The sequence below is a fragment of the Bidens hawaiensis genome, unplaced genomic scaffold (genome assembly GCF_021521415.1).
Source record: "Bidens hawaiensis isolate Kalapana, Puna unplaced genomic scaffold, B.hawaiensis_p1.1 tig00010256_1, whole genome shotgun sequence".
Lineage (NCBI taxonomy): Eukaryota > Viridiplantae > Streptophyta > Magnoliopsida > Asterales > Asteraceae > Bidens > Bidens hawaiensis.
In genome coordinates, this window is record NW_027491777.1 from 387,665 (window position 1) to 401,418 (window position 13,754).

Below are 13,754 nucleotides of genomic sequence, written 5' to 3' on the forward strand. Positions count from 1 at the left end.
AAAAAATGTATTATCCGAATGCAACTTTACAAAAAAAAAATAAAATAAAGGTATATCACGTTTATTTAGATTATGTGTATTGGTTTAACTACAAGGCTATCCATAGTGGGGGGCGAGAAGGTCGGCAATTTAGGTGAACACTGCACCCCCTAAAAATTTTGGGGCGATTTGCGTGTGTGTGGTGGTGGTGGTGGTGTGTGTGTGTGGGGGGGGGGGATATTTATTGTTTTTGCTTGCTTTTTGGTTTAATATTATAATATTTATATATTTTTTAGATTTTTAATTTTATTTATTGTAAGGACGTTAATAATATACTTAGGATTTGATATATGAGGCTACAACACCATTACACCCCTAAATCAAAACTAACTATTTGCTGACTGGACGTCACATAACGCAAGTCGTCCCTCCACTACACATAGCCTAACAAATGAAAAGTGTCACTCCATATAGAATGCGATTGGTTGACATTGATTCCGGCCCCACACCCTTGAGTCCCTTGTCCTCGTTAACCTAGCCACGTTCAAAGTGGCAAAATACCCTTTGGCGCACTCCTCTTTAACAATTGAAATGATTTTGACAGTACTGGCATAGGTTAGACGACAAAGACCACAATAGTCAATAAATGGTTATACTAATATACTCATAATTAATCATTATTACAAGAAACTTGATGGTATCGAAAGGAAGCCGTGTGTTTAAGTCTTAATGAGTACGATTAGGGAAATTAAAGCGTTAAGCCTTTTGTGGGTAAAATATTGCTCAGCGGCAGAACTTAACATAGGAAAGATGGGACACATTTAATGTTAATACATTGTAAGGGGGAACTGGAGTTCTTGTTTACTGTTTAATTAATTGTATGGATAGATTTTGTGCAACTAGCATCTTGCTAGTATTTGATATTGTGTTAATGGGTTCAAAAAAATTACACACCTCGATAAAGATTTAAAATATAAAATATATATATACAACATAAAATGTGAAGACAATTACATTTTTCTAATGCAATGAACCTAGTTTGACAAAGGTTCTCTTTTGGAACAAAGTTAATTCTCATGAGTTTCTTTTCTTGCTTTCTGCTATACTAAACAATAAAAAGAAGAAAACCCCTTCCTTTTCCACCTTTTTCCTAGCCCATTTGTTGCAAAGGAGGCCCTAAAGCGAATAAAATTTTAGCCCAAATAATATTCACTACCAGTCTACCACTCTCTGCTTTTGCAAGCTTCCTTTTTACATCTTTAGGAATTATTGAACCATAAATAGTTTTACTTTCAAAACTTATAATTTTTTCACTTCCCCAAAAATAGATATTGAACTTTTACAACTATATAAAAAAGAACTATTATTTTAATTGAACTTTTACAACTATATAAAAAGATAATAACATATAAACATTTAGCAATTTTGTAACCAGCCTCCCTCAACTTTCAATACACGATTTATATCTATCAAATGTTATGAGATAACTTCTTAGGCTTTCAGAATATGATTTATATATGTCAAATGTTACGTATAAAAGTAATACGCGAATCATATAGTTTTTTTTTTATTTAAAAACGGTTATGTATCGAATTCTTCCATTAAGTATTTCGATGCTAGATATAGCCATACAAAGGTGACATCCGGTACAAATAGATTTTAATGAGCAAATAACTGAGTAATTATGATAACATATTAACATTAGAGTAATTATTTATACGTTACAACAAAATGAATCAGTGCAATAAGAATTACTTTAATTAAAAAACTTTAACATATTACTCCACTGTTCATATTATACCTTTAATTATTTATACGTTTTTCATGTTAAAAAGGGGTAATTTCATTGAATAGTAAGCAATTTTCAAAAATGTTTCAATTCGGCCATTTAAATTTATTTTAACATGCTTAATAAAATATTAATTTTTAGGGAGAAAATTTCAATTTGCCTCCCTGAAATATATCGTCGGAACACGGAATAGCCACTAAACACTAAATTGAAGTTTAGGTGATATATTTGAAGTTTATTTGAATACAAATAAATTTCATTTCTTAGAAAAGATAATACAGAAAGTTACAAATAATAATCAAGAAAAGTTACAGAAGCATTTGGTGAACACATTCTTCATTGGTCTGATCCGGTGAATATATGTTTGATGATCATGAATAATTAGCAAAAGTCAGAAAGTCAAAGTTTAATGTAAGTGGGAAATAGTGAAATGCTATTAACTTGTAATTACTTATAGCTTCCTTGTTCGTACACAAAGCGGATTCGGAAAACTTGATCTAGTCTCAGAATAAGAACATGATAAATAAAAGTGGAATAAGTATATGAAATGTGTTGATGTTTAAATGAACGGAAATTGAAGGTGGTGGATTGTAATAATAGAATGGAAAGTAAGGAAGAATTGGATTCGGAGGTGGTGGAGTTGGGTAGTCATATCCATAACCACCACCGGAAGCTGGTGGTGAAGGAGGGTAATATGGGAAAACATTGCCACCGGAAGTTGGTGGAGAAGGTGGTGGTGGGCAGTTAGTGACGGCTGACGGTGGTGGAGGTGGTGATGGTGAAGGAGGTTGTTGTTGGCAAGGGTTGTCGCATTCGTCGCACATTGTACATGAGATTTGGTCGGCGGTGGATGGCCGGAAAGTGGTGGTTCCGGTGATGATTAATATGGTGATAAAGAGAGATTTGTGAAAGTGTGTCATTGGTGGCAAGGTGGATTTAGAAATAAGTGTGGGAGGTTGGTTATAGAGAGGTGAAATAATTGAAAATAGTTGAGTTGCTTTTATTGTTTTAGAATTTAGGAGCACATGTTGAATCTACACCTGTGATCTAGTGCTCGGAGGCTTGATTTTTTAATTAAAACCCAATTTTGATTTCTATTTCTGGTAGCATGGGTGGATATTGATAATGAAAGATTTGAGCAAGTAGTTAGTTCGAATCTTGAGCCCACCCGAGTTTTAGTCCCACTGTGTTATGTTAGAGAGTTCAACTTTTGTGGTGTCCGAACGACTGTCAACTGACAGTCGGTGGTATAGTTTCTCAGGGGAACGCCCAAACCAAACTTTGAAGCCAGCATGAGCTTGATTAACTCAACATAGTTTGGTCAGAGTTGACAACGAGGCTCTCCACAAAACCCAAGCCAAACTATAAAGCTAGCATGGGTCCAGTTAAGTCAATATATTTTGACAAGAGTGGAACAAGAAAGCTCTCCACATTAAAAAATGCGGTGACCTAACAAACAAGAAATTTACCGCTCAGGAAAAAAGAAAAATGGAAAAACAGGAGCACATGTTGAAGAGGAAAGTGGGTGAGGTCGGATTCGGTGGGTTGTAATATACGTTGTTATTGATAAAAATATCATCATCGAATCGTAATTATGTTCCAACACCACCGACAACCTCCAACGTGGAATAATGAACAGTCTAGAAAGTCAAAACATTATTTTGCTTTAAATAAATGTTCGATAACTAGTCGGTATGATCTTCTTTAGGAGGTGCGGAACGGCTCAACGATTTTGGACGTCTAAATTAAAATGAGATTTTGTGGTCTTTTTATAACAATTGTTTTTTAAAAGGTGCTAACAATGAGTCTTGAACTCGTGATTTGCAAGTTAGCAACGCACAAGCTTACCACCTGTACAATAAACTTATTGATTTCTAATTCGCCAATTGAATATTATATCTATATATATAATGTTTTTCTTTTTCTTTTTTTAATTTGGAGGCCTTAACTAGTCGTAAGCCTAAAGCCCTATCTACATTTCGCTGGCCCATGGGGAGCCTGCAGCCCTGCAGGTAGTGAGGATCGTGTTACGTGGGTTCAGCAGGAAAACCGTCGTTGACGCTTTGGAGTGTAGATAGGAGAAAGAAGGCGACTACCTAATAAACATTGCCGTTGGGGTCCGATGAGGGTCAGGTACGTGCCGCTTGCGATGGGCTGTTGTACCGTGATAGGTTGAAGGTCAGGTATGTCCGGGTTGCACCTCTTCCTCCCTTAGCAATACGTTCGTAGGGGTTGCACCCCCTAGCTATACGCTCATAAAGCCCTCATAGTAGAAATCATTATGTTTAACGTTTTAAACGGAAGCATAGAAGGAATCGTCATGTCTTAAACATTCGTGTACAAAAAAAATCATTTTTTAATCATCCATTTACTAGTGAAACGACTCATATGACAAGAGGAAGAAGAGTAGATGCAGTAAAAACTCTTTACATGTATATACTCAGCTTTAAGTTAAAAAGCGGAAAATTGTAGAATCTCGGAATGGACTTCGTAAGATCGAAATCCAACCTGAAAAGGACCGAAACCAGACCGAACCCGGTTCTCAATTCTTAGTTCTGCGAAATTCGGACTCGGTCTTGGGCTGAAAAGTACAAGCGTACGTTGACTTTTGAAAAGTTTCAGCCCACGGATTAAAAGACTCGGCCCGTAATATTAAGCCTTTTTGCAAAGTTTCATGCTTAGCCCAAGCTAATAAATTTGTACATCAAAATCTTAATAAAAGCCTAAAGAATTTGTAATCAGTGATAAAACATAAATTGTTAATTTGTATTATTTATCTTTTATGTACTTTATTGTTTTTTTATTAAAAAATAACATACAATTGATAATTATTTAATGCGGGTATAATATTGTTATATACTTATATTTTTTTCACAGTACTCAATAACATGTGTTGTGGTAGTGTGAAATATGTAGGAGTTGTTAATTAATATGGAATCAATACAAAGATGTTTTAGTATACTGTTTTGCTATAGATTTTCAACATATATAATAGTTTACAGAAACTTATAACACGAATCGCACATAATAAACCGACACAAAATATACATCTTACAAAGGAGAACATAAGTCCACAATATGACACAAAAGAAATATAAAGGCGATTAAGCGTCAGTCCATGTGATATGCAATTCGCCCCAACTCGTGTTAGGAATTCCCAAGCCTTCCCAAACTGCTTTGGAAGCAACAACTATATCGTTACCGCAAGGAGGTAAATACCCATGACCTTTGTCACAACCCATCGAAGAATCACATTCGTCTACAACCTTTGCTTTTACACTTCTCCCATTAGCTTGGATCATAATGAAGTTATGACACCTCTCTCCATTCTTGTACCATCCGGTTGATAATGCCACCACTGGGATGTCATCAGAATGATACTGCTTATCACACTTAGAAGGCACACCACCATCACCACCCTTCTCGAAACTAGTTATGGTAAGAGTGGCGCTGGTGTTAGCTGAAACGGGAGGAGAACATGTGTATGTGGAGTAAAGCTTGTGTGGAATGCAACAAAGTGAATCACTATTTTCCATGCATTGTCCTGGAGGGGGTCGCTTGCCCCTTATGTGTCCGCTTGGCTTGCAAGTACGGGCGTTAGTTTGCAACGAATTTGAAATTGTGAGAATGACCAAAACATAAAAGGATGTTTGTAGAACAACGTTCTTCATTGTGCTTTCTTCTTTTCTTGTACGTACGAAAATGTGTATGTGTTAATATTAATGTGTGTAGTGTAATGTCTTGTATATATATAGGTGGCCAATATAATGTATATGGTGATGATGCTAACAAAGTGGTGATGTTCACAAGTTTGACGGACAAACTTTGCTTTAAATTTTATATTTTATTTAATAACTAGAGGGCTCAAGTAGTTACTTAAAGTTGAATATTATGTTTTCTTGATTGAAAAGACAAGAAGCTTCACTTTTGTTGTTATTTTAAATTTTGATTTGTTTGATCATAAAGACAATGCTACTGTCTTTGGCTTTGAGCAGCAACATAATGACAAATTGACACGTTGTAGTCTTTGGCTGATGGGCTATCAAAATTCACAACTACACGTACAACACGATTTCAGATTAACGTTGGTTCTAGTCATGTCTTTTCTGTTTTGTTTAAGGCAGTCGTTGGCTGATGGGTTATCACAATTCTGTTTTGTTTTGTACCCCATCCCATAAGCCAAATTGTAACTTTGAAATTATGGAATACAAAGTATTTTGTTGCGGCGTGTTGTTGAGGAAATACGACTTGGTTGGTATTCAAAAAATTCGTTAAAGAATTTAAATCAAAGTAAACACGCCTTACCGATACCAACACTAAAATTCGGCTGTTCGGCACGTTTAACTTACAATAAAGAAAACGAACGGTTACCATTTACCAAAGATCATCAAGTAATTTATGATTTGGTTGTTAATTACTTTAATTAATTTGTAAATAAGAATTTGGTCATGAGTTGACTACACAATTTTAATGCGGTTTCTTTAAATCATTTTAGATCGCACCGGATTTACTCCAGTCGATCCACTGTATAAAAAAATATGTTACCGGTGCCAATCGCCTCTATGTCACCATGGTGGAGGTGTCAAACACCATTACACATAAATCGATTGGGGCGTCGTCCCCCTCCATCACCATTGTACTCACGCCCAGCATCACCATCATCTAGGCCTGTAAACGAACTGAACGTTCGGTGAATTGTTCGTGAACCGTTCGGCGGGAAGTTTGTTTATGTCGTTTATTTAATAAACGAACGAACATGAACACAAAATTTGTGTTCGTTTAATTAAATGAACGAACATGAACACATGTTCCGTTCGTTCATTTATGTTCATGAACGTCCGTTTATGTTCGTTTATGTATTAATAGAAAATAATTAAATATTATCTGGATATGTCATCTGCTTAAAGGTTTTATATTTGTTAATTTGTGTTCATTTATGTGTTTTCAGATTTAAGTTTGTTTATGTTTGTTTGTGTTCATTCACATTGGTTCATAATGTTTATTTATGTTTGTTTATCTTTGTTTAGTTATGTTTTTTTAGATTTTAAACAAACGAACATAAACGAACACAAATGTCCATTTTTAAATAAACGCATATGAACATAAATATTTGTTCGATTAATTATAAAGTTAACTGAACGAACACGAATATGCCCTTGCTCTCGTTCATTCGATTCATTTATGGGCTTTCAATATTTGATGAATACATCGGTCTTATTCTCTAGTCTCTAGCGGTTTTATTTGTGTTCGTTTGTGTTTGTGAACACGTTAATTTTCTTAATGAACGAACACGAACATAAAATTTCGTTCGGTAAGTGTTCGTGAACCGTTCGTGAACACAATATTTTCTTAACGAACTGTTAAACCTTAGACAAGCGAATCAAGAACACCAAACACGATATTGCATAAAACGTTTATGCGACTCTTTTCATTAATAAGAAACAAGAACAAATATTTTCTACCCTCTCTACTCTACTAAAAATAAACCTTTTGATGAGTTTATATAACACCTACAATTGTAATCCTACTCAAACTAGGAAACATAATTAAACTACTCTTCTAATTTATTTAATAATAAATAAAAGATAACTATGACACCAAGTTATTCAACTTGGTCCATAAACTTTGGATCTCCACCAAATCGCCCCTTGAGATCTTCCGTACCACCCTTGCACTTTTCGTATTAGTCATTCGGGTCCTTCAAGTTGGTGTTGCTCCAAGTTTTACACTCCCTCTCAATACCAACTTCCATTGTTCCTCCGAGATCATTCAAACCTTTTAACGCTCGCACTTCCTTGAGCTTGATTCTTGGATTCGACTTTATAACCCTACATTCGGGTTTCTTTTCATGTTATCAATTGAGCTAGTTTCGAGATTACCATTATTTAGATTTGCATCACCCGTTTTAAGATAGAAACCAACTTTTACTTTCTCAACTCCATGACCAACTATCATGGTACTTAAAGCAATTCTTTCATCTTCACTTAATGCATGCTCCCTCTCGAACTTAACTCCTTCATTCGTTCGCTCATTCGGATCACCCCAACTTTGCATGAACCTCATGCAAACTCCAACATCAACTTTGTTGATTTGTTGATCTTCAACATTTTCTATTCCACTATGACAACCCGTAACATGAGACGGAGCTACCTCCTCGTGAACTTCTTCCAGCACGGTTTCTTTCTCGTCTTGTTCGGTTACTATCACGGTTACGTCTTGATCAACCGTACTTTCTTCTTCAACCACAATTCCCTCATCATCTAAATTCAACATAACAATAGATGATTCCACAGTTACCTTTAATGGATTTGACTCTGGCACTACTTTCTGACTTGTCCACCAACAGGAGCCTTCTTCAAACCATTCATCTACCAGATTCGGTTTGAATTCGGTGTCAACTGCGTATTTTCCTTGAACCTCGGCCATATTAGCCTCCACATCCCACGGTTCTTCTTCTTTAACAACAGCTGCATTACCTTCCTCTTTAGGCTCTCGACAGTATTTTGCCATATGCCCTTTTTGTCCACATTTATGGCACCTAAAAGGAAACTGTTTTGGTTGGTATCTTGATTCCTTGTCTCGGTTCTCTTCGTCCGATGAATCTTCTTCAAAGTTGTCAACCCGGCCTTTCCGGTTCCATTCTCTCTTCTCGGGTCGGTCACGTTTCTCATTATCCCAATATTTACCCTTGCCTTTCTCTCCATAACGGTTCTTATTTTTACTAGACAAATGCTTCTCCTTCCTTCCGACATACAAGGCTTCGCTCTCGGTTTTAATTGACACACCGACTAACTTTTTGCTAAGGCTTCTTGTCCGGCAAGAATATTCTCGAACTCGGTAATACTTGGTTGGGTCGCCCACCCTTGAATAGCGGTAACAAAGCTACGGTACTCCGGCCTTAAACCGTGAATGAGTATCCGCTTCATACGAGCATCGCTAACCCGAGACTGTTGATCGAGTTCTCCAATCTCGCGACACAAATTCTTCACTTTACGAAAATATTATGAAATAGAAAGATCACCTTGAGAAATCATCATCAACTCACCTTCGACTAGTTGCAATCGAGCATCGTTCTTCTTCGTGAATAAGGTCTCCAGTGTATCCCACGCTTGCTTTGGGTCACACCCGGCCCTGAGCGGCGGAAACAGCCGGGCGCGCACGAGTGGGGATTGATAATTAAGCACGGGCCATTGCAAAACATTCAAAGATTTTTATTGCGCATGAGAAGTTTAGTACAAACACATTACATTGTTCAAAGATTACAAAAAGAAACATCCAAGTATAAAACTGAAGATTTCCTCGCCATATCCCCTTGCGCGGCGGGTAACCGTGCGCATCGAGGGGATAAAACCAAAATCTTCCAAAAAACTTGTTTTAGATGTTCAGCGTGTGGTGCTCTAAGTGTGACTCCATGCGCTACCTAGTTATCTCCTGAAAGACACGTAAAAACATTTGAATCAGTATAAACTGAGTGAGTTCACAAGTTTTAGTAACTTGATAAAATCATTCTGAAACATTTCTGGCAACATCATTAACATCTGTTTGGTAAAATCGTATTAACACATGATTCTGACAATATTCTGATAAAAATCGTTCCGCGGGTTACGCGTGAACAAATTCTGGATACGGTGCGTCTATGTAAGTGGCGCAGCCACTACGAGCTAAAATAACGTAAAACCGTCCCGCGAGTTACGCGCAGACGTTTCTGGAAAACTATGCTCGTCTATGCAAAGAGGCATTGCCCCTACGAGCTAAGGATACTGTCCCGCGGGTTACGCGCGAACAATTCTGAGAAACTGTGCTCGTCCATGCAAAGAGGCATTGCCCCTACGAGCTAAGGATACCGTCCCGCGGGTTACGCGCAGACGTTGTGCCGGAAAACAAGGCGCTCGTCCATGCAAAGAGGCGCGACCCCTACGAGCGGGCTCAACCCCATAGTACTGCCCCATGCCAGGCACTCGTCCATGCAAAGAGGTGCGACCCCTACGAGTGGGCGGATCAAACCAGCAGTCCCTACCCTTAGAGTTCCAATGGTAAAGTGATCACTTACTCGAGTTCTAGCGCACATACATTGAAAACCTTAGATAACCGTTTGCATTGCTCATCATGAAACATAACTTAAACACATAATCGCTTGCATAGCTTGTAAGTATACCATGATAAAACATTATTTAAGTACGTGTCCCTCGCCCCGAAAGCAGTTTAAAAACAGTGAAAACAGTGAAAATAGGGGCTGTGAGACTCACCTGAGGTTCTTGTTAAGGGATTAATCGAGATTCAGGTTTTCTTGGTGTTGGCCTCGGAATCGAAGGTCTAGAATACGATTAAATAACAAGTATATATATTAAGATCAAGAAATAGGAGAATATAAGGGTTGGATAGTAGGTCTCAAGGTTATATTCTCGGCTTACCTAGTAACAGGATCGGAGCTGGAAACAACGGATGCTTGGGAAAGGATTAGTGCAAGTTTGTAGTTCTTTGAGGTGTGTTTTGGGTGATAATTTAGGCTACAAATTTATAGGCAAACTCAAGGGAACACAATCCCTTGCTTTAGGGGATTGAAATCTTTTCATATCTAAATGTAATGATGATAAGGTATGGAAGTTATTATTATTTACTTAAGAGTGGAGTGGTGGATAAAAGATTTTGATTTGATTTGGACAGAACATGCAGGTCTGGGGTTGGTGAGAATAGGGTGGCTGACAGTTGACTTTTCATGTTACAGTGTGCTTTTTCAGGTACTTTTGTCAGTGTACAGTAAAAAAAAGTGGAAAATCTCTGAAACACGCTACTGTTTCCTTTCGGGCGGGGGTAATCTCCTTAACTGGAGAATAGACCAAGTGTTCTGCGCGTATAACTTGGTGCGCATAGCTTTCTGCGTATAGGACATGTCTTTGCTGCGGGTAGGTGCGTAACCTTCTCGCAGTTAGGGACATTTGAGTTTCATTTGTAGATTCTCCAGGTGGTCTTGGTATTTCAACATAGTGATCAGTCATGTTGAAGTCAATTCCATCTTGGAGCTTCAGACAAACTAGCTCTCAACGTTCCCGCCATGCGGGTAGGTTAGTTCCCTTCCGCACGCGCATAAACGATGTAGGATGCACCCGCCTTAGCATCATGCGGGATGGTCAACCCATAGACAACATAATGTTTTAAGTTACATGAAAACATAAAGCCAAATCATTTACGCATGGCGCATATAACATATGCTCACGCTGGTTCTTAACATGGTGCGCTCGCGCAGGTTGCACATAACAACTGCACGCACTGACTAACATGGCGCGCTCGCGCAGGGCGCACATAACAAATGCACGCGCTTAATATTTACAATCACCTAATTATTAGGTTGATTACTTAGCTTATAGGTTTGGGAAATTACCGGTTGTCACATTCTCCCCTCGTTAAACGAATTTCGTCCCGAAATTTAGGAGACGTTGCTGGCAGAAGCCATGTTCTGAAAGAGGTGTGGGTATTTTGTGCGCATCTGGTCTTCTCTTTCCCAAGTGAATTCAGGCCCACGCCTCGAGTTCCATTGAACCTTTACTAACTTGATTTTGCTTCTGCGTAACTTTTGTTCTTTCCAATCGGTTACTGCTATGGGTTCTTCTACGAAGTGCAGCTGTTTGTCAATATGAATTTCTTCCAACGGTAAAATCAACGTTTCGTCAGATAAACACTTCTTGAGGTTGGATACATGAAACGTATCATGAACTCCACTGAGTTCGGCGGGTAGACGGAGTTTATAAGCAACTGGACCGATCCTCTCCAGGATCTCAAATGGTCCAATGTAGCGCGGATTTAGCTTTCCTCGCTTACCGAAACGGGGGACTCCCTTCCATGGAGAGACTTTCAAAAGTACTTTATCCCCTACTTGAAACTCCAACGGTTTCCTTCTCATATCAGCATAACTTTTCTGTCTGTCGCGTGCTGCCTTAAGGCGATCCCTTATCTGAAAAATCTTGTCTGTTGTTTCTTGAATCACTTCTGGACCAGTCATTTGCTTGTCGCCCACTTCAGCCCAACACAGTGGGGATCTACACTTGCGCCCATATAACGCTTCAAACGGCGCTGCCTTGAGGCTTGTGTGATAACTGTTATTGTAAGAAAATTCAACCAACGGAAGGTGGGTATCCCAACTACCTCCAAAATCGATCGCGCACGCGCGCAGCATATCTTCCAATGTCTGGATCGTTCGTTCGCTTTGTCCATCCGTTTGGGGGTGATAAGCCGTACTCATGTCCAGTCGAGTACCTAACCCCTCTTGTAATGATCTCCAAAACCTTGAGGTGAACCGACTATCTCTATCAGAAATGATGGACACTGGGACTCCATGTTTTGAAACTACTTCCCGAATATATAGTCGGGCTAACTTTTCCATTTTATCAGTTTCTTTAATCGGCAGGAAGTGCGCTGACTTAGTTAGCCGATCTACAATAACCCATATCGTGTCGTAACCCCCAGGTGTCCTTGGTAGTTTGGTGATGAAATCCATGGAGATTTGTTCCCACTTCCACATGGGAATTTCTGGCTGTTGAAGTAACCCCGACGGCTTCTGGTATTCAGCCTTTACCTTTGAACACGTCAGGCACTTACTGACATGTGTCGCGATGGCGCCTTTAAGATTGGGCCACCAATACAACATTTTAACATCTTGGTACATCTTGTCTGCGCCAGGATGTACGGAATACCGCGTCTTGTGAGCTTCGTTTAATACCTGCTCGCGCAGTCCTCCCTTGAGAGGGACCCATATGCGGTTGGCAAAATATCGAGTGTTCCCTTTAAGTTCCAAATTCTTAATCATACCCCCAAGGGATTCAGTTTTAACAAACTCTGGTTTCAAGGCTTCTTGCTGAGCGTCTCGGATGCGCGTAGAGAGCTCTGCGTGAATTGTTAGCTTTAGGGCCTTGACCCGTAGTGTTTTTATTCGCTCCTTTCTGCTTAGCGCGTCTGCTACCACATTCGCTTTCCCCGGATGATACTTGATCTCGCAATCATAATCATTCAACAATTCAACCCATCTTCGTTGCCTCATGTTTAAATCCTTCTGATTGAATATATGTTGGAGGCTCTTATGATCCGTAAAGATTACACATTTCGTACCGTAGAGGTAATGGCGCCAAATCTTTAGCGCGAAGACAACCGCTCCAAGTTCTAAATCATGCGTTGTGTAGTTCTTTTCATTGGTCTTGAGTTGGCGCGAGGCATACGCTATAACTTTGTCTCGCTGCATAAGGACACATCCGAGTCCCTGGTGTGAAGCGTCGCAGTAAACGACGATGTCATCCGTCCCCTCTGGTAAAGATAAAATTGGCGCGCTACATAACTTCTGTTTCAACATTTGAAATGCCGCTTCCTGATTCTCGCCCCAAATAAACGCCTTGTCTTTCTGAGTTAGCGCGGTCAGAGGTAGAGCTAACTTGGAGAAGTTCCCAATGAAGCGTCGATAGTAGCCAGCTAGTCCAAGGAATTGCCTCACCTCAGTTGGGGTTTTTGGCGCTTCCCAGTTTTCGATGGCTTTAACCTTAGAAGGATCGACGTGTATTCCTTTCTCGTTTACAACGTGACCGAGAAAGTGAACCTCTCTAAGCCAAAACTCACATTTAGAAAACTTTGCATACAACCTTTCTTTCCTTAACAATTCCAAAATCAACCTCAAGTGTTGCTCATGCTCGGCCTTGGTTCGAGAGTAAATTAGAATATCATCTATAAACACAATCACAAACTTGTCCAAGTATGGTTTGCACACACGGTTCATCAGATCCATGAATATAGCCGGCGCATTAGTTAGCCCGAAAGGCATCACTAAGAACTCATAATGGCCATATCTGGTTCGGAAGGCTGTCTTTGGCGCGTCTTCCTCATGGACCCTAAGTTGGTGGTATCCTGACCGTAGATCTATCTTCGAATAATAACTGGATCCCTGCAACTGGTCAAATAAGTCGTCAATCCTCGGTAAGGGGTACTGATTTTTGACTGTCAGCTTATT

The 13,754-nt window shown here is 39.2% G+C and overlaps 2 protein-coding genes across 2 annotated transcripts in view; both read right to left on the reverse strand.

Moving 5' to 3' along the window:
• The window catches only part of LOC143534673 (uncharacterized), a 186,458-nt gene that overhangs the window by 74,589 nt on the left and 98,115 nt on the right, over positions 1-13,754 (reverse strand). The window lies entirely within an intron of this gene.
• On the reverse strand, positions 4,842-5,474 carry LOC143534645 (putative ripening-related protein 1). Its single transcript, XM_077029084.1, has one exon. The coding sequence runs from the start codon at positions 5,437-5,439 to the stop codon at positions 4,873-4,875; it is 567 nt and encodes a 188-aa protein (XP_076885199.1). The 5' UTR covers positions 5,440-5,474; the 3' UTR covers positions 4,842-4,872.